The sequence below is a fragment of the Oncorhynchus kisutch genome, linkage group LG18 (assembly GCF_002021735.2).
Source record: "Oncorhynchus kisutch isolate 150728-3 linkage group LG18, Okis_V2, whole genome shotgun sequence".
NCBI lineage: Eukaryota > Metazoa > Chordata > Actinopteri > Salmoniformes > Salmonidae > Oncorhynchus > Oncorhynchus kisutch.
Genome location: NC_034191.2, coordinates 51,613,181 through 51,640,977, shown reverse-complemented (window position 1 = coordinate 51,640,977; position 27,797 = coordinate 51,613,181). Strand labels below are relative to the sequence as shown.

General features: G+C 42.2%; 2 protein-coding genes across 2 annotated transcripts in view; one reads left to right on the top strand and one right to left on the bottom strand.

Annotated features, from left to right (window-relative positions):
- LOC109908761 (ubiquitin-protein ligase E3C) overlaps window positions 1-15,328 on the bottom strand; it is a 38,670-nt gene extending 23,342 nt beyond the window's left edge. The window contains exons 1-16 of the mRNA XM_020507441.2: window positions 15,149-15,328; window positions 14,123-14,285; window positions 13,740-13,793; window positions 13,561-13,635; window positions 13,196-13,342; window positions 12,941-13,056; window positions 12,541-12,698; window positions 12,252-12,417; window positions 9,739-9,959; window positions 9,340-9,491; window positions 8,731-8,921; window positions 4,883-4,969; window positions 4,430-4,593; window positions 3,428-3,654; window positions 1,233-1,337; window positions 897-984 (exon numbers count right to left, since the gene is read on the bottom strand). Of these exons, the coding sequence (XP_020363030.1) occupies window positions 897-984; window positions 1,233-1,337; window positions 3,428-3,654; window positions 4,430-4,593; window positions 4,883-4,969; window positions 8,731-8,921; window positions 9,340-9,491; window positions 9,739-9,959; window positions 12,252-12,417; window positions 12,541-12,698; window positions 12,941-13,056; window positions 13,196-13,342; window positions 13,561-13,635; window positions 13,740-13,793; window positions 14,123-14,191 (2,020 nt within the window). The 5' untranslated portion in view covers window positions 14,192-14,285; window positions 15,149-15,328. The remainder of the gene's footprint in view (window positions 1-896; window positions 985-1,232; window positions 1,338-3,427; window positions 3,655-4,429; window positions 4,594-4,882; window positions 4,970-8,730; window positions 8,922-9,339; window positions 9,492-9,738; window positions 9,960-12,251; window positions 12,418-12,540; window positions 12,699-12,940; window positions 13,057-13,195; window positions 13,343-13,560; window positions 13,636-13,739; window positions 13,794-14,122; window positions 14,286-15,148) is intronic.
- A 9,369-nt stretch (window positions 15,329-24,697) lies between these two features.
- On the top strand, window positions 24,698-27,428 carry LOC109909299 (motor neuron and pancreas homeobox protein 1). Its single transcript, XM_020508380.2, has 3 exons — window positions 24,698-25,257; window positions 26,143-26,303; window positions 26,542-27,428. The coding sequence occupies exons 1-3, from the start codon at window positions 24,780-24,782 to the stop codon at window positions 26,827-26,829; spliced, it is 927 nt and encodes a 308-aa protein (XP_020363969.1). The 5' UTR covers window positions 24,698-24,779; the 3' UTR covers window positions 26,830-27,428.
- Window positions 27,429-27,797: the final 369 nt, after the last annotated feature.

The window sequence follows — 27,797 nt, the reverse complement described above, 5'->3', positions numbered from 1 at the left end:
TAACGCAACTGTGAGCTGCCCGTCCAACATGCCCGGACATTTCCATTAAGTGGACGTTTGTTTTGTATTAAACTCGTCATTCGGAACCGTTTAGAACCAAAAACTGTCACAAAAGAAAGGTTAAACCGCCATTCTCCACCCCTTCATTGTCTCCCTTGGAGCTCAATTCTTCTGCTCAATTAGTCAATCCCATCTGCATTTCGCCCATCAGGTTTCCATCTTTGAGGAGAAATATGGCCCGGAGTGGTCAATACGTTGGCCATTCATCACCCGAGGGGCCTGTCCATTTAAGGAAATGAAGAAAGGGCAGACGAATATACAACCAGATGTGGCTGCGCTCATCAGGACTCTCAGGCTAATTGAATTGATCCAGATATCGGGGCTGGCTGGAGTGGCATTAGGCAGATCATACACACATTGTTTCTGTTTGTTTTCACACCAGCTCTCTCTCCCGGAGGCCCGCGATACAGCTCTAAATTAAAGGGCATAAGAGCCTGGCTGTCTCTCTCGACCCATTGCCCTCCCCTGACACTTCGCTGAGGCATTTTGGAGTGACTCGAAGGAAAACAACAAACCTAAGGTTACAGCGGAGCTGACCTAAGCGCTTCATTTACCAGAGGTCACACAGTGTTCCCTGTACCCCAATTAGGTTGTTTCACTGTACTTCTAAAATCTGTGACGACCATCAGTGGTTGGTTAATGCCAAAGAAACGTATTACTAAGACAGGGAACTGTTCATGTTTCCCATAGGAAAACATGACACACTTCCCCCCCATGCGAACACCAGCTGGATATGCACAGTTATATACCAGATAGCTAGGATGCACAGGGTTACCCACCGTCATTGTTAATGCATAACAGGAACTACTTTTTGGGGCTACTATATTGCATCGTACCATCCAGTGTGGACTGCAGGGGCCCGATGCGTCCCATCCGCCGCGTCCTCCACACGTGTCTGGCTGACGGGACGTACAACTGGGTCACCTGGAGGGGGACGAGAACGGCGCCAGTCAGCAGGACCACACTAACAACATCCTACATAGGGCATAACGTGGACCCGACACATGGCCTGACAGTATGCCACAGGGACTATGTATGGTCACTTCCCAGTATTTTTGTATTGCATGTATTATAATGTATTGTTTTAGTGTATTTTGTATGCTGACCTCACAAAATGAATGTCCATGTAATTGGACATAAAAATTGGACGTAATGGCCGAGAGCACGGTTACCTTATCTGCTCGGATGTTGACCTCTTCAGCAAGCCAATGGCCTGCTGGACAGAATGGTCGTCTGATGTCACGAGCCTTCACCATCTTTACCAAGTTAGTGATGACCTGCAAAATAAAGAGCAATAAACAACACAAATAAAAGTGAGAGTTGTTGGGATATTTATTCCTGTCCAGTACGTCAATAACAAAAAATGTCAATCTTGTACTGTCCGGTCCTAAAAACAGGTTCCTGTACTGTCCTGTGAAAAACGTGGATTTGTTGCCTCCTATCCCATGTCTTACTGTGTGCAGTGTTGGGTTATGAATGTTAGACAGAAGTTGATAAGTACTCCACTGTAAAGACTGAACTTGTCACGTCTATATTGATCCTTTCCATAATCTCACTCCACAGTCATTACCTGCACTAGCTAAGAGGAGTAGTCAGACACGTAATTACCTTGAAACAATTGAACACAATAAGCAGGCAACACCGTTTGAATGGAAATGTTACTGTTTTTTTAAACGCACAACCTTTTCATGCGGGACTCGATCAATCTCGGGGCGGTCATCAGCGACGACTGGAGTCGGTATTCTCAGTAATAATGGGGAGTGCAAAACACTGTTCGTGGCGCGGACGATGGGCTCGGAGACTTAGCCCCTACTCTGAGGAATGAATAAGCATTCCTTAATTAGCCCATCGGGTTAAGTGCACACCTTAATGGGCCTTTCTCAAACTCCACCATGACATCCCTCTCCAAACATAGCCAAGAAGAGAAGGTCCATTAGCAATATTAATACAAGCTTAGTTGATCATTTTCATTAAATTAACTTCTTTCAATTATATAGATAGCTCGACAATGGGGGTGATAAAAGATGGTCGAGGGACGGCTGATGACTCGAACCAAACATTAGCGTGTTAGGGGGTCAGCGGCGTTAAAGCGACTGTAAATCCAGCCCCGTTCAATTTGGAAAATGCCTTTCCCCTGCTCTCCCACTTCTTTAATGGGTCGTTTTAGCTGACGGTGTTCGCGCTCCTCGGTCTGTTATGAAATTCCTGCCGCATTTGTACACCGCCAACACCTCGGCTGAAAGAAAGCATCGCTCACCTTCGAGGTCCTCTCTCAAATTCAAAGCCAAGAACGAAGTCGCTTAATTACCGTTTCAGGGAAAGAGAGAGGAGGAGGGAGAGGAGGAGGATAGAGTGAAGGAGAGAGAGGTAAAGTTGAGAGAGAGGCGCCTGACGAGTGGCGAATTAATCATGTTGTTATCTGCCTCATTTCCTTTTAGTAAACAGACAATGTCCTCATTCAACCCCCTTTGCTCTTCCTGGTGTGAATTTAGCCATGCATGCTCTGTTGCTGATCGACACATTTTTGTAAAAGCTATTTTGAGAAACCAAAGTCAAAATAAGACATTTTAAAGGCACAGTGCAGTCAAAAACATGGTTTTCCTATGTTCATATATATTTCCACACTATGAAGTTGGAAAAATATTGTGAAAATTATGAAAAATTATGCATTTTAGTGTAAGAGCAGTTTGAAAAGACCAACTGAAACTTCAGCCTGTTTTAGTGTGATGGTGTTTTGGCTTTCCATGGTGATGTCACTATGCTGTAAATTAGTTAATAGACCAATAATAGAGCTCCAAACCTCCCTGCCAATAACAGCTATTTTTCAGTTTTCCCAACCCCACTCAAACCACTTCCAGACAGTCCTAACAAAAGTCTTGCTTGAGAAATAGCTCTTTGCTAAGAAGCCATTTTTGCTTCTTTTTGACCATTAAGTAAGGTACTTTATTGTTACCCAGAAATGATGTGATAGTGAAATAACGGCTGCATTGTACTTTTAAAAAGAGGGCATTCAAGAGGACACTGAATACACTAGCATGTAACCATTTTCCAAATCCGTTACAAGAGTAAGGACTCAAGCCAGTTGGGAGGCATCTAAAGGTTGGATTATGAAACAAGTTTTCTGAATTAGTTTGTAAACATAGGACCGTATCAAAACCCTCAATTAGATGTGGAGCCACTGCCTGGGTCGCATTCACTAGGAGTGAAACAGAAGCAAATGGGTCAAAAAGGGAGGGACTACCTGAACTTTGTTCAATAAGAAAGCTTGTACGTGTTTCCCATTGCAAAACGTTTTGCTACAGTGAGACTAATGGATATGACCCCGAATATGACCCTGACCATGCCAGGGCGATGGGTGGGCATTCACCTTGAAGAGCTGGACCCAACGTTTCTGCTCGGCCTGGATGCGCTGCTGCACCTCTGTGTTTGTCTTGACCCCCACGCTGCGGAAGGCGGCCATGTACTCCTCGCGGTGCTCCGTCTTGGTCTCTGGGTAGGCCAGCTTGATAATGCCCAGACAAGCATCTCTTAGTAACCGAGACAGGGTGACCAGCTCGGACAATGTGAACGGCATCATGGACGTATTGCTGTGGCCTGAAAATGGGTGGACAGGAGGAATGGATGGTTGTTCACTGAATATTACACAGATTTGTGAGACTATCCATCTGGATAAAAATACACTGAGTGTAAAAAAAAAAAGCCATGATATAGGTTCAACCTGCATTCACCTGGTCAGTCTATGATCCCTTATCAATGTCACCTCTTAAATTCACTTCAAATCAGAATAGATGAAAGGGAGGAGACAGGTTCAAGTATTTTTCAGCCTTGAGACAATTGAGGCATGGATTGTGTATGTGTGCCATTCAGAGGATGAATGGGCAAGACGAGATTTGAAGTTCCTTTGAACAGGGTATGGTAGCAGGTGCCAAGCGCACCAATTCGTGTCAAGAACTGCAATGCTGCTGGGTTTTTCACGCTCAACAGTTTCCCAAGTGTATCAAGAAGGGTGCACTACCCAAAGGACATCCAGCCACCTTGACACAACTGTGGGAAGCATTGGCGTCAACATGGGCCAGCATCCCTGTGGAACGCTTTGGACACCTTGTAGAGTCCAGGCCCTGACGAATTGAGGCCGTTCTGAGGGCAAAAAGGGGGTGCATCTCAATATTAGGAAGTTGTCCTTCATGATTTCAACACTCAGTGTACATGTGTAGAAGTCTTTAAATTCAAAGTAAAATACAATGTCAGCTGCACCCTGATTCAAAACAAGAGGCAGGTGATTTTGAGACTCGGTCTGCGTCCAAAATGGCACCCTATGGGCCCTGGTCAAAAGTAGTGCATAGGTAATAGAACAGAGGGAGTGGCCTACCATGACCTTCCATGGGGTAGCCAAAGAACTCGCTGTCGTGCACAGAGATGAGCGAGTGACTGAAGAGGGAACTGAAGAGATAGAAGAGGGGAATGATGCGATTGGAGTCTTCCAGAGACATGGGAGACCCCCGGGAGATGACCTGCAGCAGCGGAACCATGGACCTGGGGGGGGGAGAAAAAGAGAGACTCGCTATATTTACCTGGGAATTTATGCCAGCGGGGCACATTGAATTGGCTTACATTCGCCGACAGCCCATCAAGGTCTGTCACTGTGTTCAGGGCTGCATATATCAAGAGTCTCAAAGCAGGAGTTCAGATTTAGGATCAGTTTGGCCTTTTAGATCACAGTGAATAAGATGACACGGACAGGGGTGGACCTGATCCAAGATCAGCACTCCTAAACCGAGACGCTTGATACATACAGCCCCTGACCGACATTCAATCAACTCACCCTGTAATCATTTTGGTAGTCATGGACTGTATCAGGTGCCAGAGATGTCTCAGGAAACGTGCGTTGAACGCTAAACTGTACAGAAGCCTGGAGGGGACAAAATAAAAAAAGACAGGCCTAAAAAGATACATATGTCAAAAGGGTTGACAATGTACTCGTCTGTCTGTAAACGTATAAATCGCTCTGCCTCGATGCCCTCCAAGGTGGAGATCGTCAACATTGACCAATTAACTAGAGGACACAAATAAAGATGGAAAAAATACTAGTAAAAGCTGTTGAACCGCAGCATCCCCCAGGAATCTTCCTACTTGGCCCTTTCTCTCCTCCTTCATTCTCCGCTCTCCCTTTTCCGTGACGAAAAAAAGATTAAACGACCCATTAAGCTTTATTTAGACAAGGCACCTTCCATTAGTAAACTAGTTGCTGGCGAGGAGGAGCTCGGCCCTGGGTCATAAACAGGCCCTCTGGCTTCCTGCAGGAGCCCCATTTAACTTAATGGCAACGATGGGGACAATAGAGGAGAAGGGATGGGGGGGGCATAGCCCTCACAATGACCTCAGCACGCCAGCACGCTTCCATACTCTCCCTAAATTACATGAACACAGGGGAAGGAGGGAGGGAGGGGGTGGGTGAGCCACTGGCTGCATCACGATGGCAACCTATTCCCTATAGTGCCCTGGTCAAAAGTAGTGCACTATGTAGGGAATAGGGTGCCATTTGGAACATTCCCACTGGGCCCTCATCCCGACACGCCGGCCGGCCTAACTAACTAACGGCCCATGGCACCAGAGTGTGAAGGTGCTCGATTGTGTGTGTGTTTCTTTAACACCGAGGGTTAACAACAGGTAACGCCAATGCAGTAATTGAGCTTAAAACAAAATAAAAGCCCCTTGCTTATAAATGGGCCTCTGTCAAATGGGATAGGGTATTGTCACCTATAAGGAAGCCTGTTAAGGGCAGGCAATCTCCTTCTATTCACATGTTGAGGTAAAGGTTGATGTAATGCATTGATGTTAATCACCTCTTTTTAATCCTAAACAACTAGCAAAATACAACCCCCAAAAAAACATAAACCCTATTAAAATGTGGAACAAATACTTTTTTTTAAAGAAGTAACAAAACAAGAGACGATGCAAAACAAGTGTCTGTAACTCATGAAAGAGAAAACAAAACAGAGATACGGTTTTAAAGCCGATCTTGTAAAAAAAAAAAAGTTGACAGAACAGAGAGAGGGAATGGGAAGTGGATGGAATCTCACATAAATAAACTAATGTTGGTGTCGGCCTCCAATCTCTAAGAGTGCATCCAAATTCACTATATAGTGCACTACTTTTGACCAGGGCCCATAGGGCTCTGGTCAAAAGTCGTGTACTATATAGGGAATAGGGTGTCATTTAGGGCACACACTTGTTCACCATTGAGCAGCAGAGATTATTTGAAAGGCTGAAAATGTAAATGATCCTTCTGGGGTGGGGGGGGGGGGTAAAACGAGTGACAACTCTCTATATGTTTGATAAATCGTTTCTGCCAAGGCCCCCCATCCGTCAGTACAAAAGAGGACGGGAGCCGGGTATAGCATAGTGCTCTGGGCCTTTACAGTCTGCGGCCGGGTGTTTGATTGAAATGGGCAACAGAGCAATAAAATGCTGACTGACAGCCTGATATACGGCCTGCTAGAAACCAAAGTTCCATTTCAATCAGGAAATGAAGGCACTAATAAATACAATCACAGGCATCAAAAAGGTTTGTGTGTGTGTGTGTGTGTGTGTGTGTGTGTGTGTGTGTGTGTGTGTGTGTGTGTGTGTGTGTCCATAAAAATGACCTTGATGGCCAAAACAGATTATTTTATGTAGACATAATGCAAGAATTTACATATGCTCGCAGAAATAGAGAAAACTAGGCAAAATAAAAGGGAAAGGGCTCGATTCAATCTGAACAACTGAAGAGCTGCGCTACAGTGCGATAGCACTGTAATGTTCCTGCTTAAGAGGAGATTGCATTCACGGTAAACGCTGCATATATCTGCTCAATCGAAAATGACCTTAAATAGTAATTTGATAAAAACTGGCTTTATTTATGTTAAACTAGCTTAATTCATAAGGGCCTGCGAGTTAGTGCCAGTGGCAGAAAGAGTGTGTTCTCATTGCCCGAGCGTCATTATCTCATGTCAACTCCACAATCACATCAAGCGCTCAAAAACGAATTAAGGACAGAGGCTTGCTAGCACTTACAGTTGTCAGTGAAGATCAGTTGGGGACAGCGAGCCACCTCAGGCCGAGGCTAAGTAACATATCAGTGAAATTACAACAAATACCAAACATTAATCAATTCACTTGAAATTACACCCATTTGGCCTCCCAACAACAAAGACAAAGAGTATAGCAATCAAAACGGGTTTGAATGATTTATTTATTTTAATCTTAAATCGCATCATTAAATCTGAAGTAAAAGATCTTACTGAAAATACAGGGCCTACATATTAGAGCTCTAATAAGAAGAAGGAAGCAAAGAAAAAGATCCAGATTTATTCGAGGCATTGCGCTGGGCTGGCCGTCGGGCATGAGGTGGGAGACGGGAGGGCCGGGCTAGGCAGAGCTCTTTTTTTAAACGCAGTAAATCAGGCCCGGGATGCAATTTGCTCCCTTTAGCCTCTTGTAAAGGTATCCCATCCACTTCGCCACTAATTAATCTTCCTCAGTGAGCTAATTATTTTGTACAGATATCCGATAATGATGGAGGACAAGAGGTAAAATTTATGGTAGAAGCAGTTGGACGAAAGGAAGGGATACTTAGGGAGGATTCTAGGACTTTTCCAACAACTGATTTGGTAAGCAAATCAATGCATCTTCTCTAGTATCGTTTTTGAGAGACATTTGGGTTGTAAAGGTTAGCTTGAATGTTGCCTGAATCAAGTCTAGCATGAGATGAGACAGGATTGTATTCCTTAGTGCACACCATTCCTAACCGTCACAAACATGTTTGCAACTTAAAACGTTTCGCAACGAAGATGAGGGTTTCTTATCAGACAAATTCAGCTAGACATTCCTCCCGTTCCAGCCTGTTTGCTTTCGTTTGGTTTCAAGTGAATACGACCCAGGTAACTCTCCAGCCCTAAACAATAGCCACATTCTTTGTTGCCCACCCTGTAAAAGGTGAGAATAACGCATCAGTAATGATAACACGCTCGCTCTCTCATCCCCACAGTACGGACAGGTAGTGTCTTCCATTGGCTCTACTAACTATTAACCAGAGGAGTTGACAGAGAACCTCAGTGTGTGCCATAAAGCCCAGGGAAGACCCCCCCCCCCCCCCCCCCCCCGTCTCACATCCACATCCTGCCCTTATGCAATCAACCCAATCAGCCAGACCAGGGCTAATTACCCTAATCAAGGAGTGACAGCTTCAGAGCTTCCTTGACATCCTAGTACTTCCTCCACCGGTTGTAAATGCCACTAGGGCGAAGACGACAGATAATGGCTGTGCTTCTTCATCGCTATTCACATTAGTTGCTTACAACTTTAAAATAAATGCTGATTCGGAACACCCACTTTCATGATGTCAAAAAATTCTTCCTGCAAAATGACCTAAAAGGCAAAATATTCATTAAAATTCTAGTGAAAGAAAGGTTTTTGAAACCACTAAATGAAAGGATTCAAATAAAACAAAAGTGGTTAATCTAGCACCGTAGATACATGTGAAACCTTAGGTGTGGCACCCTATTCCCTTTGTAGTGCACTACTTTTGACCAAGGCCTGTAGGGCTCTGGTCAAAAGGAGTGCACTATATAGGGAAAATGGTGCCATTTGGGGATGCATTCAATGTAACTAGATCCGATGCAGAACACTGACCTGACTTTAGGCACCATCATGCGGTGCTGCACCATGAGCGTGTGGCAAATGGAGGCCATCATGGTGAAGACCTCTTCGCTGGCAGAGTCCCTCCACACCAGGTTGAGCAGCGCGTTGGTCTGCTGCTTGGTGTCCAGCTTGTGGACGCACTCCTCCGTGATCAGCTGCACCGATATCCGATAACCGTCGTGCTGGAACGAACGAGAACACACAGAATAGGTGTGAGTGAGATGTTCCAGTAAGTATAGCAGGGCCTGTATTCATAAAGCCTCAGTAGGATCTAGGATCAGTTCTGCCATTTAGATCATAATGGAGCAAATCGTTTGGCCAGGGGCAGACCTGATCCCAAATCAGCCCACCTACTCTGAGACGCTTTATGAATACAGGCCCCGGTGTTTATAATGAGGTGCCTAAAGGCCGTGCGGATAAGACTGTGGTCTGCTACTCGTGTGTTACACCTGTATTCAGATGTTAGCCATTTTCATTTGAGAGTGTTGCCTGTGAAGTAAAAGGACATTCTGAACTATATGCGTTACCTGAAACCTGCAGAGTACTATCCCTGGATTTCGCTCTGTTACCTGTAATGACACATTAGTGGTAGCTAGCTACCTGTGTGGACGGAGCCTGGATGTCAGTGTCCTCCTCGTCCTCAGAGTCACTGATGACCTCCGGCCTGCTGGTGCTCTCTGACACGGGAAGGAGAGGTAGGAGGGTCTGCAGAGCACGCAGGTATAGCTGGAGGCCCTCCTCTGATAGGGAACCTGCACACATACACACAACATTACTACAAAACACTCCCTCTCGCCATAGATTTTGTTGCTGGTCATTCCCTCCAAATCCTCGTCAGTGTATCTGCTTGTACACGAGAGTACTATTCCCCACACACTGTACACAAAGGTTGTGTCCCAAATGGCACCCTATGACCTAGACAGGGCTCTGTGTAACATAGTGCACTATGAGAATAGGGTGCCATTTTGGACACAGGAGCGTATCCCTGACAACACTTACCCAGGCACGTCTCCCCGGCTGAGAGGACAAAGTAGAAGAGCCACGGCGCCTGTTTCTGCGCCGCTGCGGAGGAGACTACAGTGGCCTGCAGGGAGCCCAGGAAGGCCTCAAAGGGGAAGTGGAGGCGCGGGTCAGACAGCGCCGGAATAAAGAAGTGAAAGATCTGCTCCGTGAACGGCGCCGAGATGAACTCCTCCGTGAAGGCTGCAAACACAAACTGCCTGTGGAACCAGAGAGGGAGGGAGGGAAATTGATTGTCATTCCACAAACGGCTGGAGTGGAGCCGCGTACATTATCCACATTCTAAAAATGAGTTGGTTTTAAAATGTGAAGCACGGGGGTGGCAGCATCATGTTGTGGGGGTGCTTTGCTGCAGGAGAGACTGATGCACTTCACAAAATAGAGGGCATCATGAGGATGGAAAAATTATGTGGATATATTGAGGCAAAAATCTCAAGACATCAGGCAGGAAGTTAAAGCTTGGTCGCAAATGGGTCTTCCAAATGGACAATGACCCCAAACATACTCCCAAAGTTGTGGCAAAATGGCTTAAGGACAACAAAGTCTAGGTATTGGAGTGGCCATCACAAAGCCCTGACCTAAACTTATAGAAACTTTGTGGGCAGAACTGAAAAAGCGTGTGCGAGCAAGGAGGCCTACAATCCTACACCAGCTCTGTCAGGAGGAATGGGCCAAAATTCACCCAACTTATTGTGGGAAGCTTGTGGAAGGCTACCCAAAACGTTTGACCCAAGTTAAATCATTTAAAGGCAACGCTACCTAATACTAATTGAGTGTCTGTAAACTTCTGACCCACTGGGAATGTGATGAAAGAAATAAAAGCTTAAATAAATCACTCTCTCTACTATTATTCTGACATTTCACATTCTTAAAATAAAGCGGTGATCCTAACTGACCTAAGACGGGGAATTTTTACTTTATTTTTAGTTTAAATGTATTTGGCTAAGGTGTATGCAAACTTCCGACTTCAACTGTATACTTATATAATATTTTTTTTGCCCCTTTTTCTCCCCAATTTCATGGTATCCAATTGGTAGTTACTGTCTTGTCTCATCGCTGCAACTACAGTACGGACTCAGGAGAGGGGAAGGTGGAGAGACGTGCGTATTCCAAAACACAACCCAACCAAGCCGCACTGCTTCTTGACACAATGCCCACTTAACCCGGAAGCCAGCTACACCAAAGTGTCGGAGGAAACACCGCACACCAGGCGACCGTGTCAGCGTGCACTGCGGCCCGGCCCACCACAGGAGTCGATAGTGCGCGATGGGACAAGGACATCCCTGCCGGCCAAGCCCTCCCCTAACCCGGACGACGTTGGGCCAATTGTGCGCCGCCCCATGGGTCTACCGGTCGCGACCGGCTGCGACTCGAACCCAGAATCAATAGTGGCACAGCAATGTAGTGCCTTAGACCACCACGCAACTCGGGAGGCCAGTTCACTGCATACATGATAATGATATTGGATTAAGCTACTGATCACAAATCAAAATGTACAAATATGTGACAAATAAACATATGAACAGCTTAGATTCCACAATAAATTGTTTTTAAAGGGATAACTAAGTATTTTGTTCACACTGTTAATACAATCCCCAAAAAGTCAGTTGTTAAGTTTTCAAGATGGAGCACTTTCCGGACAGAGCCTAAATAGTTTTTTGAGTAAAGTTATTCTTTAAACTCATTACCCAAACAGGGACAATAGAGTGGTCGAGAGTAGGTGTCTCCTCCTTTCAGCTCTGTGAGTGCCCCAATATTGTCTTGTCAAACAGAGCTGTTTTTACTGAGTCACTCACACATCTGGTGTCCCCGGTCAGATAATTATCTGTTGGAGTGAGTGTGTACACAAGTTTCTCACACCCAGTCTCTGCTTTTCTTCAAAAAGAAAAGAACGCCCCCCTCATTTGTCATTCAGAATGTTTCAAATTGAGAGCAAATCGTCAATATTCTGTACTCCCGAGTCTGGATCAGTTTTATTGCTCGTTGTAAACAGGTTGGTGAAGCAATTACAGTGTCTCCGTCAACTCAAAGGACAAACAAATGCCCAAAGTATACATTACCGGTTTACTGGACAATCTTAACAGCATACGCCACAGACAAAGGCATTCCGCTCGTGGCTTCTCACTGTGCTCATTCCCACATGCTCAGCAGTCGCTGATGCCGAGAGGCTTTGTGTGTGAGGGTGTTTTTATATGTTGGAGGTGAACCTTTTAAGGGGTCTGGCTTTAGCAAAAAAGGGCCTTCTCTGTGTGTGTGTGTGTGTGTGTTCTGGTTAGTTTTAGGGTATGTGCGCGTTTGACTGTTCTGATGTGACCGTTTTGGTTTTACAGACACTACGGCTGCTGTTATAGTAGGGTGAAGTTGGCCCTAGACACTGATCTTGGGCCAGTTTATATTTTTCCCCACTAATGGTTAAGGTTAGGATGGGGGGGGGGGGGGGGGGGGGGGAGCTGATCTGTACCTAGGAAAAACTTATCCCCGGAGTGTTATACCTTGCGCCTGTTGTGCAGGAGGAATAGGTAAAGTGCAGGGGCTTCAGCGTGTGCTCCAGCAGTGTGCCTGCCAAGGGGATCGCGTGCACTCCAGAGGGAGCATCACTGTACTCCAGACTGGAAGGGAGCTTGTGATTCACTAGAATATAAAGCGACCTGTAGTATCCTGAGATAGAAAGAGTAAGACAAAAAGAAAGAGAGCTGATTCAAATTCAATGAGGCTTGAAAATTAGCATGAACCAAACAAAATGTTATAGTGCACTTCCACAGATATCCTCGTGATATTTACCTTTCTGTACCATATAGTGCAAAATCTGCTCGATTAACGATGCCACACAATTAACGTCTTGAAGGACAGGGAGATAGGTTCTCTCTGAGGAATAGATCTCCAGCATCCTCATGGGAACGGCAACATTCAAACTGTCATCCTTGCAGGTTTGCAGAAGTCTAGGAGAGAGGTGGAAAAAGGGTGTTAAGGTGGTGCAACACACTTCATCGATTTGTTCGCAAAATGAATTAATGGATGTAGAGTGAAGTTGCCCTTAGAAGCTGATCTTGGGTCAGTTTAACATTATTTCCACTAATAGTTAAGGTTAGGATTGGATGAGGGGAAGCTGATCCTAGATCTGTACCTAGGTGAAACTTCATCCCAGAGCGCATTCATGAAGAATAGGTGTAGGCCCCATTACCTGCAGCAGAAGCCCAGGACCCTCTTGATCTGAAACACACACGTCTGTCTTTCGGGCCCCGCCAGAAGCTTCACAAACTGCCCATTGAATTTCACTAGGTTCTGACAAATCCATATCTACAGAGACACAGACAGAAATGTTGTGTCATGTTCCCACACGCAAAACGTACATTTGAGTCATTTTAGCATTTAGAGTTTAGAACTAAGTTTTTCATTAGTTCAACAACACATTTGCCCAAAAACCATCAGTCCTCACCAATCTCTGAGAGTCCTCACTCTGTCTGTAGAAAAATAGCAGTTGCCTTGTTAAGAGACTAAGACTGGCAGCGTCGGAGATTGGCGGCCCACCTTCTGACTGTGCCTGACAGACACAGCGGTCAAAGTTGCCCCTCTGGATGGCATACTGGAAAACACCAGGGTCAGAGGTCAAACACAAACAGTTATAGCGATGATCCCTTGATAGATACTTCATTGTGTAGACTATCAACATTGCCAGCAGCAATAAAAGGTTATGGAAAAGGGATTGCTGGCAATATAAGGGAGTGTGGAAGGGAATGGCATTGAAACTGAAGAATGGGTGTTGTCTAATGACTGTGAGCTTGTTCATATTAGTAGACATACTTGCTGTTTTCGGTCATGGTATCCTCGTATATAGGATTGAATGATAATTGCATTCTTCAATCTTCGTCTTTCGTCCTTATTGAAGTTGAAAAACAGAGTAAAGTCAATAAATACACAGAGAAAGTAAATAATGATTGGTTGACATACAAAGCTGGACGATTTTATGTCAAAGGACTTACCTCTCTTTTTCTCCTTTCCTCTTGTGTCCGGTGTAGGAGAGATGCTTTTTCCTCCTGAAAAACAAAGTATATTAGCCTGGCATGACTAGTAGAAAAGAATAAGTCGCTAGGTTAGCCTAGGCAGACAATAGTGGCCGCTGTATTTGCACTATCGTCTAGGATTGATGTGCATTCCCAGTAATACGTGTCCCCCGTAGACCAGCTCGTACAAAGGCATTCTTTTCTAGATTTAATGGCGGGGAAAAAACGTGTACTAAAACACAATTTTCTGATTTACAGACAACTTAGGATGTTGCACACAACATTGAGCCATGGGTGTGAAATACAAGTAGTCAGAAAATCCTAAAGTTATAAAATTATTATTAATCTCATAGTGGTCTTACCTTTTTACTCGCTCCCCCAAGAGACACCTTGGGTCTTGTTTTGAAATCTCCCTCAAAACTGAAGCTCATGGTTAGATTTTATCAAAGAGATGTTTCTAACCATAGATGAAGGATCCTTGTCTTGGTTCAATTCAGGACTTTACAAATTGGGTACTACAGCAATCTGAAAAACAAAGTAAACGAAACATTCCATTCATTTGGTGGCTTGTTGTCTAATTTAGTACAGTACCGACAACTTGACACCATCCAGAATAAAGCATCAATATTAAAGCTGGATAGACACATAGCTACAATTGTTAGCGAACGTTACACTTCCCGCATCTAGAATACTTTTGGAAGGGAAATTGAAAAACAAAAAGAGCAACAACCAGTGGAAAGCGTAACTGACTAGCTAGGCTAACGGTAGCTAGCATGCTTAGCCACAGTAACGTTAGTGTTAGCTAGCTAGCTACAGTAGCTAACGTTGTAAAAATTTCCAAAAGACACAAGTGACTTTGACTAGCTATATAGCTAGCACAACACAGCACCTCTTGTGGGGAAAATCACTGTGTAGATGTCTCTCTAACGTATTAGCTACATTGTCAACCATGTTCCGGTTTTATGTATGTGTTAGTTAGGCAACTTAGTTAGCAAACGTCACTCTTTTGGTTTTCATTGCACAACACCAAAGACAACCCTGGATGATAGGCTAACTGGCTAGCATGCTAGGTTAGCTAATGACTCAGCAGCTTGTGTATACATCGCTCTTGGTGATCTGTCTGCCACTACTTCATACATTCAATAGCATTGGATGTACAGACAACCCCCAAGTTACTTTATTTGTGCGTACATGTAGATGACTCTTTTGACATTATAGCTAGCTAGCCCGTTAGCAAACGTTAGCTGGCCAGCTAACTTTACGGGACAGGTCGCCTTTCTAGCTAGCTAACGCGTTAACGTTAGTAATCATGGCTATCCTCTTGACATCTTTGTTCTAACAGAAGAAATCGTTTGGACTAAAAAATAAAGTAACCGTATGTTGATTACCTTTGATTAATGGAATGACCAACAGAAATGAAAGAGTACATAAGACTTTTGTGCGATATTAAATGAAACAAAAATGTATTGTTGGCTCCTTCTCCCCGTCTTTCCAGAAACACAACATAAACGGGTACGTCCTTCTTTAGAATACTGAAATCCGACTGGATACGCGTTTCAATGTTGAAATGCTATTCGCTGAATGCAATGTCAATAAAACACAGTTCGGCATTATTGGATCATCTTCAAGCAGAATCCAAATGCATTCGTGCCTTGGTCTGGGGATCAACAGGAAACAGTAGATTTGTGTGGATTTGCTATTCAAATCAACATATGGTGATATTCTTTCTAATGCAATAGTAGAACATGGGCCTAGTTCCACCTCAACTAGAAAAGAGAGAAAATATAAATAGTTATATGGTATGCAATACAATGTCAGCTGCACTGACTGTATACTTTCATGAATGGAAAGGAGACCGGTGTGCTTGTCAAACCTGAAGAATCTTGTTCAAAGTTGCATTTAGTCTCTCTACATATACCCTACATATGACCCTGGCTGTCCTATTTATAGTTTGATTTGAAACTGCTCCTATTCACCCAATCTCCCATTTCTGTTCAGAATGATGTATGAGTCTTTGATTGATTTAATAATTTTTCAGTTTATAGATTGATAGAACTAATCCAATAATTCTCCTGGAGATACTAAAGTCACTCTCCACCCTCCATTATGTCGAAGAAGGGCAAGCATTTATGACATCTTATATGTGCAGTTAGACATCATAATTGTCAGAAATATCTTTTTAGTTGTTACAGTGAGTTACAGACATTTCAGACATTGAGTTGTCAGTTTACCTGCAAACCCCCACACATTTTTCCATCTTAAACGCTTAACAATTTCGAAAAATCACAAATAGTAGCTGGTTGAATCAACATTTTTTCAACTTAATTTCAATGAAATTATTATATTTTTTATTTAACTAGGCAAGTCAGTTAAGAACAAAATCTTATTTACAAAAACGGTCTACCCCGGCCAAACCCGGACGATTCTGGGCTGCCCAATCACCGTGATGTGATGTAGCCTGGATTCGAACGCCTCTTGCACTGAGGTGCAGTGTCTTAGACCACTGCGCAACTCGGTAGTCCACTATGCACTTGGGTGCGTTCGTAAATTGCCTCCACTGTGTCAGAGTGCGCTCTGGGTCGTTCGTAAATTCAAAGTGTTGTCAGATTGTCCGTTTGTAAATTCAGAGCGGTTCGCTCTCGGAGCTTTCAGAGCCCAGACTGGACGATTCTGCGGACGAGGGTTGATCCGTGCGTACTTCCAGACAAAAATTAGCAATACAAGAACACCTCACTCTGACCATTTTACACACCCTGACTACATAAGGTTACATAAAAAAATATATAAGAGAGTTGGTTAGGCAGTTTTCTAGCGTTGGTGACTGTAACTGTGCTGCTGGAAAAAAAATTTATGACATGTTTTTGCTGACGTTCACCAGACAAGTCGGCTTCTTCTCAATGACGGCCTATGAACAGTGGGCAGAACGACAGATGTTCACCTTATCAGCTCGGGTATTCGATCTCGCAACCTTTCGGTTACTATTCCAACGCTCTAGCCACTAGGCTACCTGGCAACTTATGGTCACCGGTCAAATTCAACTGGTGTTGCGTGTTCGTACATTCATCAGTTATAATCAGTTATTCTGTGCTCTGGGACACTCAGACGAGAATGCTCAGAAATCGGAGTTGATAGCCAGAGTGAATTCACCAATCTGGAATAGACGTTGAATTGACGTCTGTCACCAGTGGGCTAGCTGTTGAGAGTTGGCACAGTAATGGACAAATGATAAGGGGACTCACCATGACCTTAACTTTTGTGCATGTACATATTTGCTTGTTTTTGTCTCAGGACCAAGTCAATAAATCAAGATGGGGACTATACACATTTCAAAATATCGTAAACCTCTGGCTTGGACTGTATCTTGTTGTAGCTACATCTAATCTAATCAATTTAAGACCACAGGTTAGAAGTGTCTTTAGAAATTAAATCAGCATAATTTACTGTCTGTGGGATGTCACCTCACTACATTTCCCCTAATGGATCAAAATATATGTTAGGGGGTGCATTTTTAGCAAGAAGTGCATTTTAGTATATTTTTCATTCACTTGATGTAAATGTATAAGCAGTGATAGCCCTAGTGTTAATCATAGTTGAATTAAGGGAGATGAAACTTAACAAATGACTCATCAATTGCGTCATCATCAATGTCCATTGTTTTTGAGAAGAAGGCAGTCAACATCAATTTAACGCAAGTGCCCAATCGAAGATGTATCTTGCTTACATCTCAACCACCTTTATTCTTTGTTCTATTTAAATACGGTCCTGTTTTGTCACATCCATTCGTTGTGCTTTTCTGTGCTTGTGTGTAAAAATCAATTTCATAAATGAAATAACATATCATAGGACATTTATCATTTGCGGCACTCGCTTAGAAAAAAATAAAAACACATGTTGGCCTAGCAACTTAAAGATCAAATTTTATGAATTGTACTAAATAATTAACAGGTTACTTAACACGTTGACAGGTGCACAATTAATCATGTCCAGTGTCAATTGGAAACACAGACGTTAGAGGAGTACATAGACAACATTTCAGATCGTCAGTCACTGTGTCTCACGTGATGGGGGAACGGCCTATCCGACTGTCATCTCGTTTCGTGGAAATTTCACCACACAAAAGCAGACTGAGTTGACCATCACTAAATGGAATTGACATTTTTCGTTGGGTTCGATTATAAATGGTTTCACCGTCACGTGATTTACAGAAAAGTAAACATAAGGTATAATTAGTGGATGGTGGTGCTGATGATATAGGCCTACTACTTGTTGGTTATGACTATGTGATAGGCCTAAACAACAATAACACCAATAATAATAATAGCTAAGTTTAACAATAAATACGTATTATATCAATAATTACATTTACCAAATAAAATTAGCAGAACTTTTAAATAGGCCTACAACTTTTACGTTTTGAATCATTTTCATTCATTGAAAAAATCTGCCTAATATAGCACAAGTTACATTCCATTGAGTGGTTCATGCTGAAGGACATTGAGAGAACTTATCAATATGGCTCTGCAGCCAAACAAAATTGATGGCACGTGCCCAACAAATTAGCCTGCAATATTGAATTTAGGACATTTAGACATATTGCGTCTTTTGCAGGGAAATTAGTTCTCTACTCTGATCCAGCAGTCTACAAAAATCATATGCAATTAAGTCTTGCAGGAATGTGATCTCCTCACTAATGATGTCTAGTTAATGGAGTCTATCGTCCAAGGGCTTTTAAGGAGAGAAATACTCTCCAAGGAATGGCTTCCTGAACATTTTAAATTGATAAAATGATGAGTCACAAATGTGTTTCAAAGCAGTCCCAGCTGCATTTCAAGGCATTGGTCATTTGTGCCGATTTAATGGAATGTATTTATTGCAATAAAAGAGACAGTGCACGTCCCTTTAAATTGCCTTTTTATAATGAACACATTTACCGAGGGTAATGAATATATAAACTATCTCGATTTGTCACTTTGATTTGTATTTTAGTTAATTGTGAAAGTAATTACGGCGCAAATTAACAGCTTTCAGGAAAGACTGGGGTTTTAGGGTCTGCTTCCATCTTAGGGTCCCATATACATTTTCCCTCCTGTTGACGTGATGAAAAGGGGCAATACATCTCCGTGATTGGTGTTGGCCAATACTAAATGGCTTCATATTTCACTGGTGCTTTAATAGAAATATTCATGTGGCCCCTTAATGAAATTAAACCAGGGGAGGCGACAAAGCACAGATCAGACGGTGAGGCGCTGTTAAGATATTAAGGAAATGATCAAATCGTAGATTCAGATGCTGTTCATAAATTCTAAGAAATCGCAAAAATTGAATTTCAAAACATTTAATGGATCTCAAAGTTCATCATAAAAAAAGACAAATTAGTCCATGTTCGAAATGCAAAAGGTGAACATCATCTGAGACCTGAGCGAGATAAAAAGTAATATCAATATTACCCCATTGACATTATTTGATTGTCTTTTAGGCTTGGTTTTAGGCATTCTGATTTTGTGGCGCACGTGGACTCCTATTGCAGGATGCCACATCAATCTCAGATTTGGCTATTATTCCGTAATCGGTCATGATATCATCAAGGTTTCCAATTAAACGGTCATCGTTTACTTGGAAATACCCGGTGACTTGTTGATTTCCCCTGAGCAAATAAAGTCTGCAAAGACTGCGCCGGTCCCAATAGCGGTTAGCTGATGAATTGACAAAAACTAATCAGCTTGATTGGGAGACAGGTTAAGGGCAACAGCAATAATTCTAATTTCGACCTCTTCCTCCATTAACTTTAAGTGGCTTATTAGACCATAAGACAACCACCCCCAGAGCTATAGATATCTAGGCCTACATGGAACCTATGACACCTAATAATGATTATATGCTTAATATTTTACGCGCTCATTTGATCCATATAGGACTAAGGATGCAATTTTCGTCTAATTTGATAACAGTTAGTGCACTGTCAAAATGTGCCTTTGAATGTTGAATATCTATGTACTGGTGTGAATACATGTGCATGCAGAGGCGAAGAGATCCAGGGGGCAGCGCGTGAGTTCAAAAGAGATATTCAAATTATGGTATTACCCTCATTATAATTATTCATAATTGAATACACTTTGAAAAGTCTAGTATGTAATTTGAGTAATTAAAGGAGTTCCAAAATACTATGGTAAATGTATTGCATTTAGTTAAAATATCCATTATTGGCTGCATTTTCCTTTCACCCCAAACACAAAGAAGTCCATTCACATAAGACCTTTTTTTGCAGGGTCCCAGGAGGCTATATGCCCTACATATCAAGATGTTACATTTAACATTTATATTGTGCAGGGCAGACCAAACTGTATTCAGTCTACTCTCGGATTTGGGTAGTGGCATAAGGCAGGCTCTTAACTAAATTTCCCAGTTGGGCTCAGGTCTCTGGGTCATGCATAGACCCTTTTTCATTTGTGACATCACATTTTTGGGGGGCAGGAATATAATATCCTGCATGGTGTGGTGATTTATTTGTTTGGATCCCCATTAGATTTTGCAAAAGCATCAGCTACTTTACCTGGGGTCCACAAAATAACACAAAACATGACAAGTAACAAAATGCTGAGACACTGCTTGCCACGGCCGTCGAAAGAAGTAGCCCTTCGTACATCAGCTGATATCTCAAAGTGCTGTACAGAAACCCAGCCTAAAACCCCAAACAGCAAGCAAAGCAGGTGTAGAAGCACGGTGGCTAGGAAAAACTCCCTAGAAAGGCCAAAACCTAGGAAGAAGCCTGGTTCCTCTCTAGGTTATGTGGGGTGGCCAGTCCTCTTCTGGCTGTGCTGGGTGGAGATTATAACAGAACATGGCCAAGATGTTCAAATGTTCATAAATGACGAGCATGGTCGTATAATAATAATAAGGCAGAACAGTTGAAACTGGAGCAGCACCAAAGTGCAGCGTGGTGAGCGTACATTTTCCTTTTACTTAAAATGTCGCCAACAAACGAAGATACAACCGTGAAGCTCACAGGGCTATAGTGCCACTAACAAAAGTCAACTACCCACACTGAAGGAGGGATTAGGGGCTACCTAAGTAGGATTCCCAATCAGAGACAACGATCGACATCTGTCCCTGATTGAGAACCATACCCGGCCAAAACATAGAAATAAAGAAACATAGAAAACAAAACATAGAATGCCACCCAAATCACACCCTGACCAAACCAAAATAGAGACATAAAAAGTCTCTCTCAGGTCAGGGTGTGACACTGCTAAACAAGAACAGTCTCAAAATGTAAAATACAACGATGTACAAACAATACAACAACAAAAAAGTATGTGTGTTAGAGGGTGTCTATGTGTGTGTGTGTGTTTGTGTGTGTGTCCTTTCACAGTCCCCGTTTTAACATTTATACAAAGTTTAATCTGTTTTTTTAAAGGCAATTTTGCTGTTTGCTTGAGTAATTGATGATGGGAGTTCCATGCGATCATGGCTCTGTATAATAATACTGTGTGTTGCCGTGAATTCATTTTGGACTTGGGGACTGTGAAGAGACCCCTGCTGGCATGTCTTGTGGGGTATGTACAGGTGCATGAGCTGCATGTAATTTGATTATAATAATATACGCCATTTAGCAGACGTTTTTCTGCAGGCACTGGCATTTTCATCACAGTAATATTTCCCGTGACAACTGCAGAGAAGTAGTTAATATCTCGTCAAACCTTATCAACCCTCAGCCATGCAGGTTGTCGACGTTATTTCTGTATGTGCAGTTAATGGCAAGGCTTCCTGCTCTGTTTTGAGCCAGCTGCAGCTTTGCTAGGTCTTTCTTGGCTGCACTTGACCATATCAACAGACCGTAATCAAGATGGAACAAGACCAGAGCCTTAACAACTAACTAGTACAGTTGATTTTTGTGTCAAAAACAAACATATTTTTAAAACAGACATAACCCTCCCTATCTTCACACCAACTTTGTCAATATGACTTGACCATGATAATTGACCATCCAATGTTACTCCTAGGAGTTTAGCTTCCTCACACCCTTTATACACAACTCCAGTTGAGGTTTAGGTCTTAGAGAATGTTTTGAACCAAATACAATACCTTTAGTTTTAGATGTATTTAATTAAGACCCGTTTATTATTAATCACCCATTCTGACACTGACTAACTCCTTATTTAGAATTTTTGTGAGCTCACTGACTTTGGGTGCTGACATGTAGAGTGTGGAATCATCCGCATTACATAGTCATTCTAGCTTTGTGCAACTGCTCTGAGAGATACCAAACTGTGCATATTTGATGTTTCGGAAGCTTCCATTGAAGAACACTCTGGGTTCTGTTGGATAAATAACTCTCCAACCATGTGAGGGCAGGTGATGTAAAGCCATAGCAAGTGACTTTCTTCATTAACAATTTATGATTAATAACAACGCATAGAAAATGAATAGGCCTATTATTTGACTGTATAGGCTTCTTCCAAAATATTTTGGGCAATATGTCTGTCATTACTAGGCTGTACATGTAGGCTACACAAGCCATCAAAATCCAATGCATTGAACAGGCCTACGGATTTTGGGCCACAATTGTATTATAAATGCTTGCCCCCAACTCAAATGTGAGTTACTGTATGTGCGCTGAACTGAAATTAGGAATCCACTGGCCCCTAGATTCCCCACATTGTCTTATACTGCAGAAAGAAAGAAACACATACACTGAGTGTACAAAACATAAGAAACACCTTCCTAATATTGAGCTGCCCTCAGAACAGCCTAAATTTGTCGCGACATGGACTCTACAAGGTGTCAAGCGTTCCACAGGCATGCTGGCCCATGTTGACTCCAATGCTTCCCATAGTTGTGTCAAGTTGGCTGGTAGTGGATCTCTACTTCAAATAGCTTGTTCCATGTCATCCCACTGATGCTCAATTGGATTGAGATCTAGTGACTGGGCAGGCCCCTGCTGTAAGCTGAATTCACTGTCATGTTCATGAAACCATTCCTAGACAATCCTAGCCTTGTGCCATTCGGTGTTACCCTGCTGAGAAAATTACTTTGCAGATGGATACACTGCTGCTATGAAGGTGATTCACCTGATTGGAAATAATGTTCATATATCCTGTGACATTCAAACATTGCTCCACTTTTATCAAGGGGCTCAATGTGTGTCATGAAAACACACCGTAACACCACCAGCCTGACACGCCGCATGATGGATGCATGTACTCATGTGGTTTTCTCCATACCGTAGTCCTCCCATCAGTGTGAAACAGCAGATTTCATCAGACCAATTATCCAGTGTCCAGTGTTTTTTGCTGAAAGAAGTCGAGCTCTGTAAGGTCGTCAGCTTCCCCCATTTGTGTCAAGGTACGGCAAGTTATGCATTCTTATTTGGGTCTTCGGGCACCCATGTTGTATTGGACTGTCAGTTCACTAACATTATTTGGGTAGCCTATGAGTTAAAAGAGAGTATTAACTTTTAAAACTGAGATTTTCACTGGACAGTTACTTTAAGATGGAGAAGCAAATTTCCATTGTTGCAATCACCAGGCATTATAGTCTGTTGCTCTGCACAATTTGTGTCAGCCTCCTTTGTCCTTGTTCATCAATAACCTGTTTTTTTTTTACCATTGACCTGCTGCTGGCAGGAATTCCTTTGGGTGGTGGACCATTCTTGATACACACTGGTAACTGTTGATCGTGGAAAACCCCAGCAGCGTTGCAGTTCCTGACACACTCAAACTGGTCGCCAACACCTACTACCATTCCCCATTCAAAGGCACTTAAATATTTTGCCTTGCCCATCCTTTGAATGGCACACACACAATCCGTCTCAAGGCTTAGAAATCCTTCTTTAACCTGTAGTCTCCCCTTCATCTACACTGATCAAAGTGGATTTAACAGGTGAAGTTAATAAGGGAACGTAGCTTTCATCTGGATTCACCTGGTCAGTCTATGTCATGGAAAGAGCAGGTGTTACTAATGTTTTGTACACTCAGTGTATATGTTGTACAATTACGAGCCTTCCGTTAGCTGTCAATATTGTGAATGCCATATTCTCTTCACAACGGCCTACCCAAAAATAATTTGAATAATTTCCCTTAGGAAAGTATAGGTTATAGTTTTTTTTTTAAGTAACTGTCCAGTGTTTTGAAATTTCTATGAAATATGATCTATAATTAATTACAATATGAGTCAAATAGTTTTCCTTCCAAAAAATGGTACCTATGTATGTCAAAAGCAGTTTTTCTGTGTCGGAATGTTGTGGGCATACCCCATCAACAGAATGGTGTTGGCTTATACTGATCATTAAAAATAGCCTATTGATTGGCCAGCTCATGGACCACTGATTGGCCAGGTCATCCTCTTCAGGAGGATGACATCATCCTCTATGAGGATATAGCAAGCATTTTTCTAATCTCTGTTTGAGATACAAGTTTGCTTTGGCTACAAATGCGAGTATAGGATGAGTCAACAACATTATTTTGGTAGATTATACGTTTAGATAGTATTAACTTTTAAACGTGAGATTTTCACTGGACAGTTACTTTAAGATGGAGGAGCAAATTTCCACCGTTGCAATCACCCGACATTATAGGTTGAAGTCTTCACAACTTGGAATTTAATTAAACTATGTGACTATAAATAGGTCAATAAGCTCTCAATACATTTTCAAGTCTATCCGTCTTTGGCTAAATGTATATCATATTATTGTTCAATGCAAATATATCCAACCCATTCATTAAAATGTTTTCTAAAAAAAATGCCCCATCGACCCAAAGTGGGACGGGTCATTTCTTAGAGAGGTATGCAATGTGCCAACTAAACGCATTGTAAACATGGCTTGGATTGACCAATGGGATAACCCCATGCCAAACGGGTGGAACCAATCCCATATCGAATAAGAATTAAGTGTCACCTTGGTTTCACTGCTCACACTTTAACCGAGATCATAACTTTGTAAGAGGTGGAACGACGACGACACTTCAATATCGTTTTGATACAACTGTTCAACGTCTGCAAACGACGGGGACACTGGTTCAAATGGAGAAATCCAAAAATTTCCGCATCGATGCGCTTCTGGCTGTTGACCCGCCGAAGGTGCAGACATCTCCGCTTGCGCTTGTGACTTCTCTATCATCCTCTTCCATTTCATCGTCCGGAAGTGTACCAAACTCAGAATTGAATGCCGACTCTTTACGGAATGAGACGCCGTCTCCACCTAGGATTTCCCCTTCTGGTTTGATTCCTAAACCAGGCTTCTTGAACAGTCCCCACAGTATGCTTGGATTACATCCACAGAGCAGCGCAGGGATCCCTCCCCAGGCTCTCTACGGCCACCCCATGTATACCTACTCCCTCGGGCAGCACCCTGCCTTGTCCTACTCATATCCGCATGGGTCCCATCACCACCATCCATGCAGCGACTCCCTCAAACTCTCGGCCGGGACGTTTCAACTCGACCACTGGCTGCGAGTGTCCACAGCGGGAATGATGCTACCCAAAATGCCCGATTTTAATTGTGAGTATTGTGAGTATACCTGCTGCCATTTCATAGTTTATCGTCTATGCTTTTAATTATACAATTATTTTTGCACTGCTAATAAAAAACTGCAGATGTTATATTTGCTGTATACGCACTTGGCGAGCAAGTTGATGGATTTTACATTATTCATCCATTGGTGCCTGTATTTCCTCAAGACTTGGTGAAGGTGCGAGGAGAGGGGTGATAGGTTTTCAGAGAGAAACTAAAATGAACATATAATGGACAGTGGGAAAGTGACAGTGTGAAACTCGCAGCCGGCACACTGTTTGCTAACCAGATACTGCGCTTTTTGTTCCTGTTCGTTTTAACAGATGTGTTTAAAATGAGGTGGCAAATAGCTTAGCTCTCTCTGAATATATATACTCAGACAATGTTAGATGTTATACTAACAATATTATGGCAATTTCGACCTGAACCCGTTTCTTAAGAAGGCTGCATAATGCAAATAAACAACACATTTATATCCCAAAGGATATATGTTTTCTATATGTTCCATTTAAATCAGTTTAATATCAACTTTTATCCATTTAATATTCAACAACTGATTAACCATTTTAACCTGAAATGATTTTCCTTTCATTTTCAATCTGCTTATTACAAAAGTAGATATTGTTATAGGCTATATCATATAGGCCATGTATCGTATAGGGAAATTGTTATCTCAATATTATTCATTTTGTTTGCAGAAATAATTGGATTTTTCAGGCATATAGCGGTTTAATTGTAGCCTCAGTCTACTGCCCATCGAATAATGTATTCAAACGCCGTGCATATGCCTAATGTAAAAGCACGCACGCACGTTGATATATTTTTTTTCTTGACCTCATGAGTATAGAAATGAACTTACATTTTGTTTTCCAGCTCAGGCCCAGTCAAACTTGCTTGGAAAGTGCAGAAGACCAAGGACTGCATTCACAAGTCAGCAGCTACTGGAGCTCGAGCATCAATTCAAACTGAATAAGTATCTGTCGCGACCGAAGCGCTTTGAGGTGGCTACATCCTTGATGCTGACGGAAACGCAGGTATATAAGAGCTTCAAATACATGTTTGTTTGAGAGCCATTGGGAAACATACCACTATGTTGCTATTCAATCCGTTTTTACATGAAAACACTGTTCTTTAGTTGTGTGTTCTATGATCTGGCCAGGTGCTGCGCATTAAGAACGGCTCGTATCTAGAAACGGCCTGTTAACTCGAACTATTATTGTTCGACCATATAAAACACATTGTCTCAATTATATTTGTTATTTTCATTTTCAGGTGAAAATTTGGTTTCAGAACAGGCGAATGAAGTGGAAACGGAGCAAGAAGGCCAAAGAGCAAGCCGCACAGGAGGCTGAAACTAAGAAAACCAACAAAAACGGACAGGAGAAATCGGACGGACAGGATCAAACGGATTATCAAAAGACTAGTTCTGCCAAAAGTAACAGAATAAGAGACTTCCGGGACAGTGACGATGATGAAGGTGACAACTTCCTGTACAACTCCTCGGATTGCTCATCGGACGACGATAGAAACCACACCAGTGATATAAGCCCACAGCCTTGATATGGGTAAGGATACATGTATTTTTGAAAAGCTATAGTCCTACACTCCTTAAATGTGAATTACATTTTCCACCTAACTGCAGCTGCATGTACAGTAATAACAACCTTCAATCACCTACCCGGAAATTACGAAAGTAATTAGAATAATTTGGAAAATACTAAATGATCAATGCCTGACTGAGATTCAGTGTGCAGAATGGCCCTATAAGGTCAGATTGACGTTTTAGAATGCAGTATTGAGGTACAGTCTGCTATTTGTAATATTGCATGGTTTTATGTGACAATGTCATGTTTTCATCCAGTTGGTTTAGGACCCTGATGTCCAGTACAATCACATAGGTACTCCACTATAGGTGTTATTGTCATAATATTTTGATAGGGCGACCAATTGTAAATTCAGACATGATATTCATCTTTGCATTTTATTTTGTTTAATGTTTTTGAATTTGTGTGGATATAGCCTATAACACTAATGTAATTGTGTCATATACTGTTAACGTGCAGAAAAATGTCCTTTGTTTATTTTTGTATACTGTATTTATAAAATGGCTATACCGATGCATGCTAAATTATTGTAAACCGTCTCCCATGATAGCCTACAGACGACATTAAATACATTTGTTGTATAAAACATTGTGTTTTTTAATGCTGACCAATGTGAATTTATCAAACACACTTAGCCAATTATGGTCCCATGTTGGAGCCAATTTGGTGTCCGTTTAGAGGTCATAAGCATACACATAGGTCTATATAATTGAACTTATGATCTTAGTATAATTTTGATTGATATATTGATTTAGTCAGCAAGTGCATAGCATTTAAAATTTTCTTGAGGGCTATTGTGCGAAGTAGGAAAATATTTTAAGTCATAAATAAATGATGACATAATGTCTATATTTAGCCGTTCGAATGATAATCCTTTGAAAATAGTGCTTTTGTTGTCTATCCGCATTAACATTCGGTTTCAAA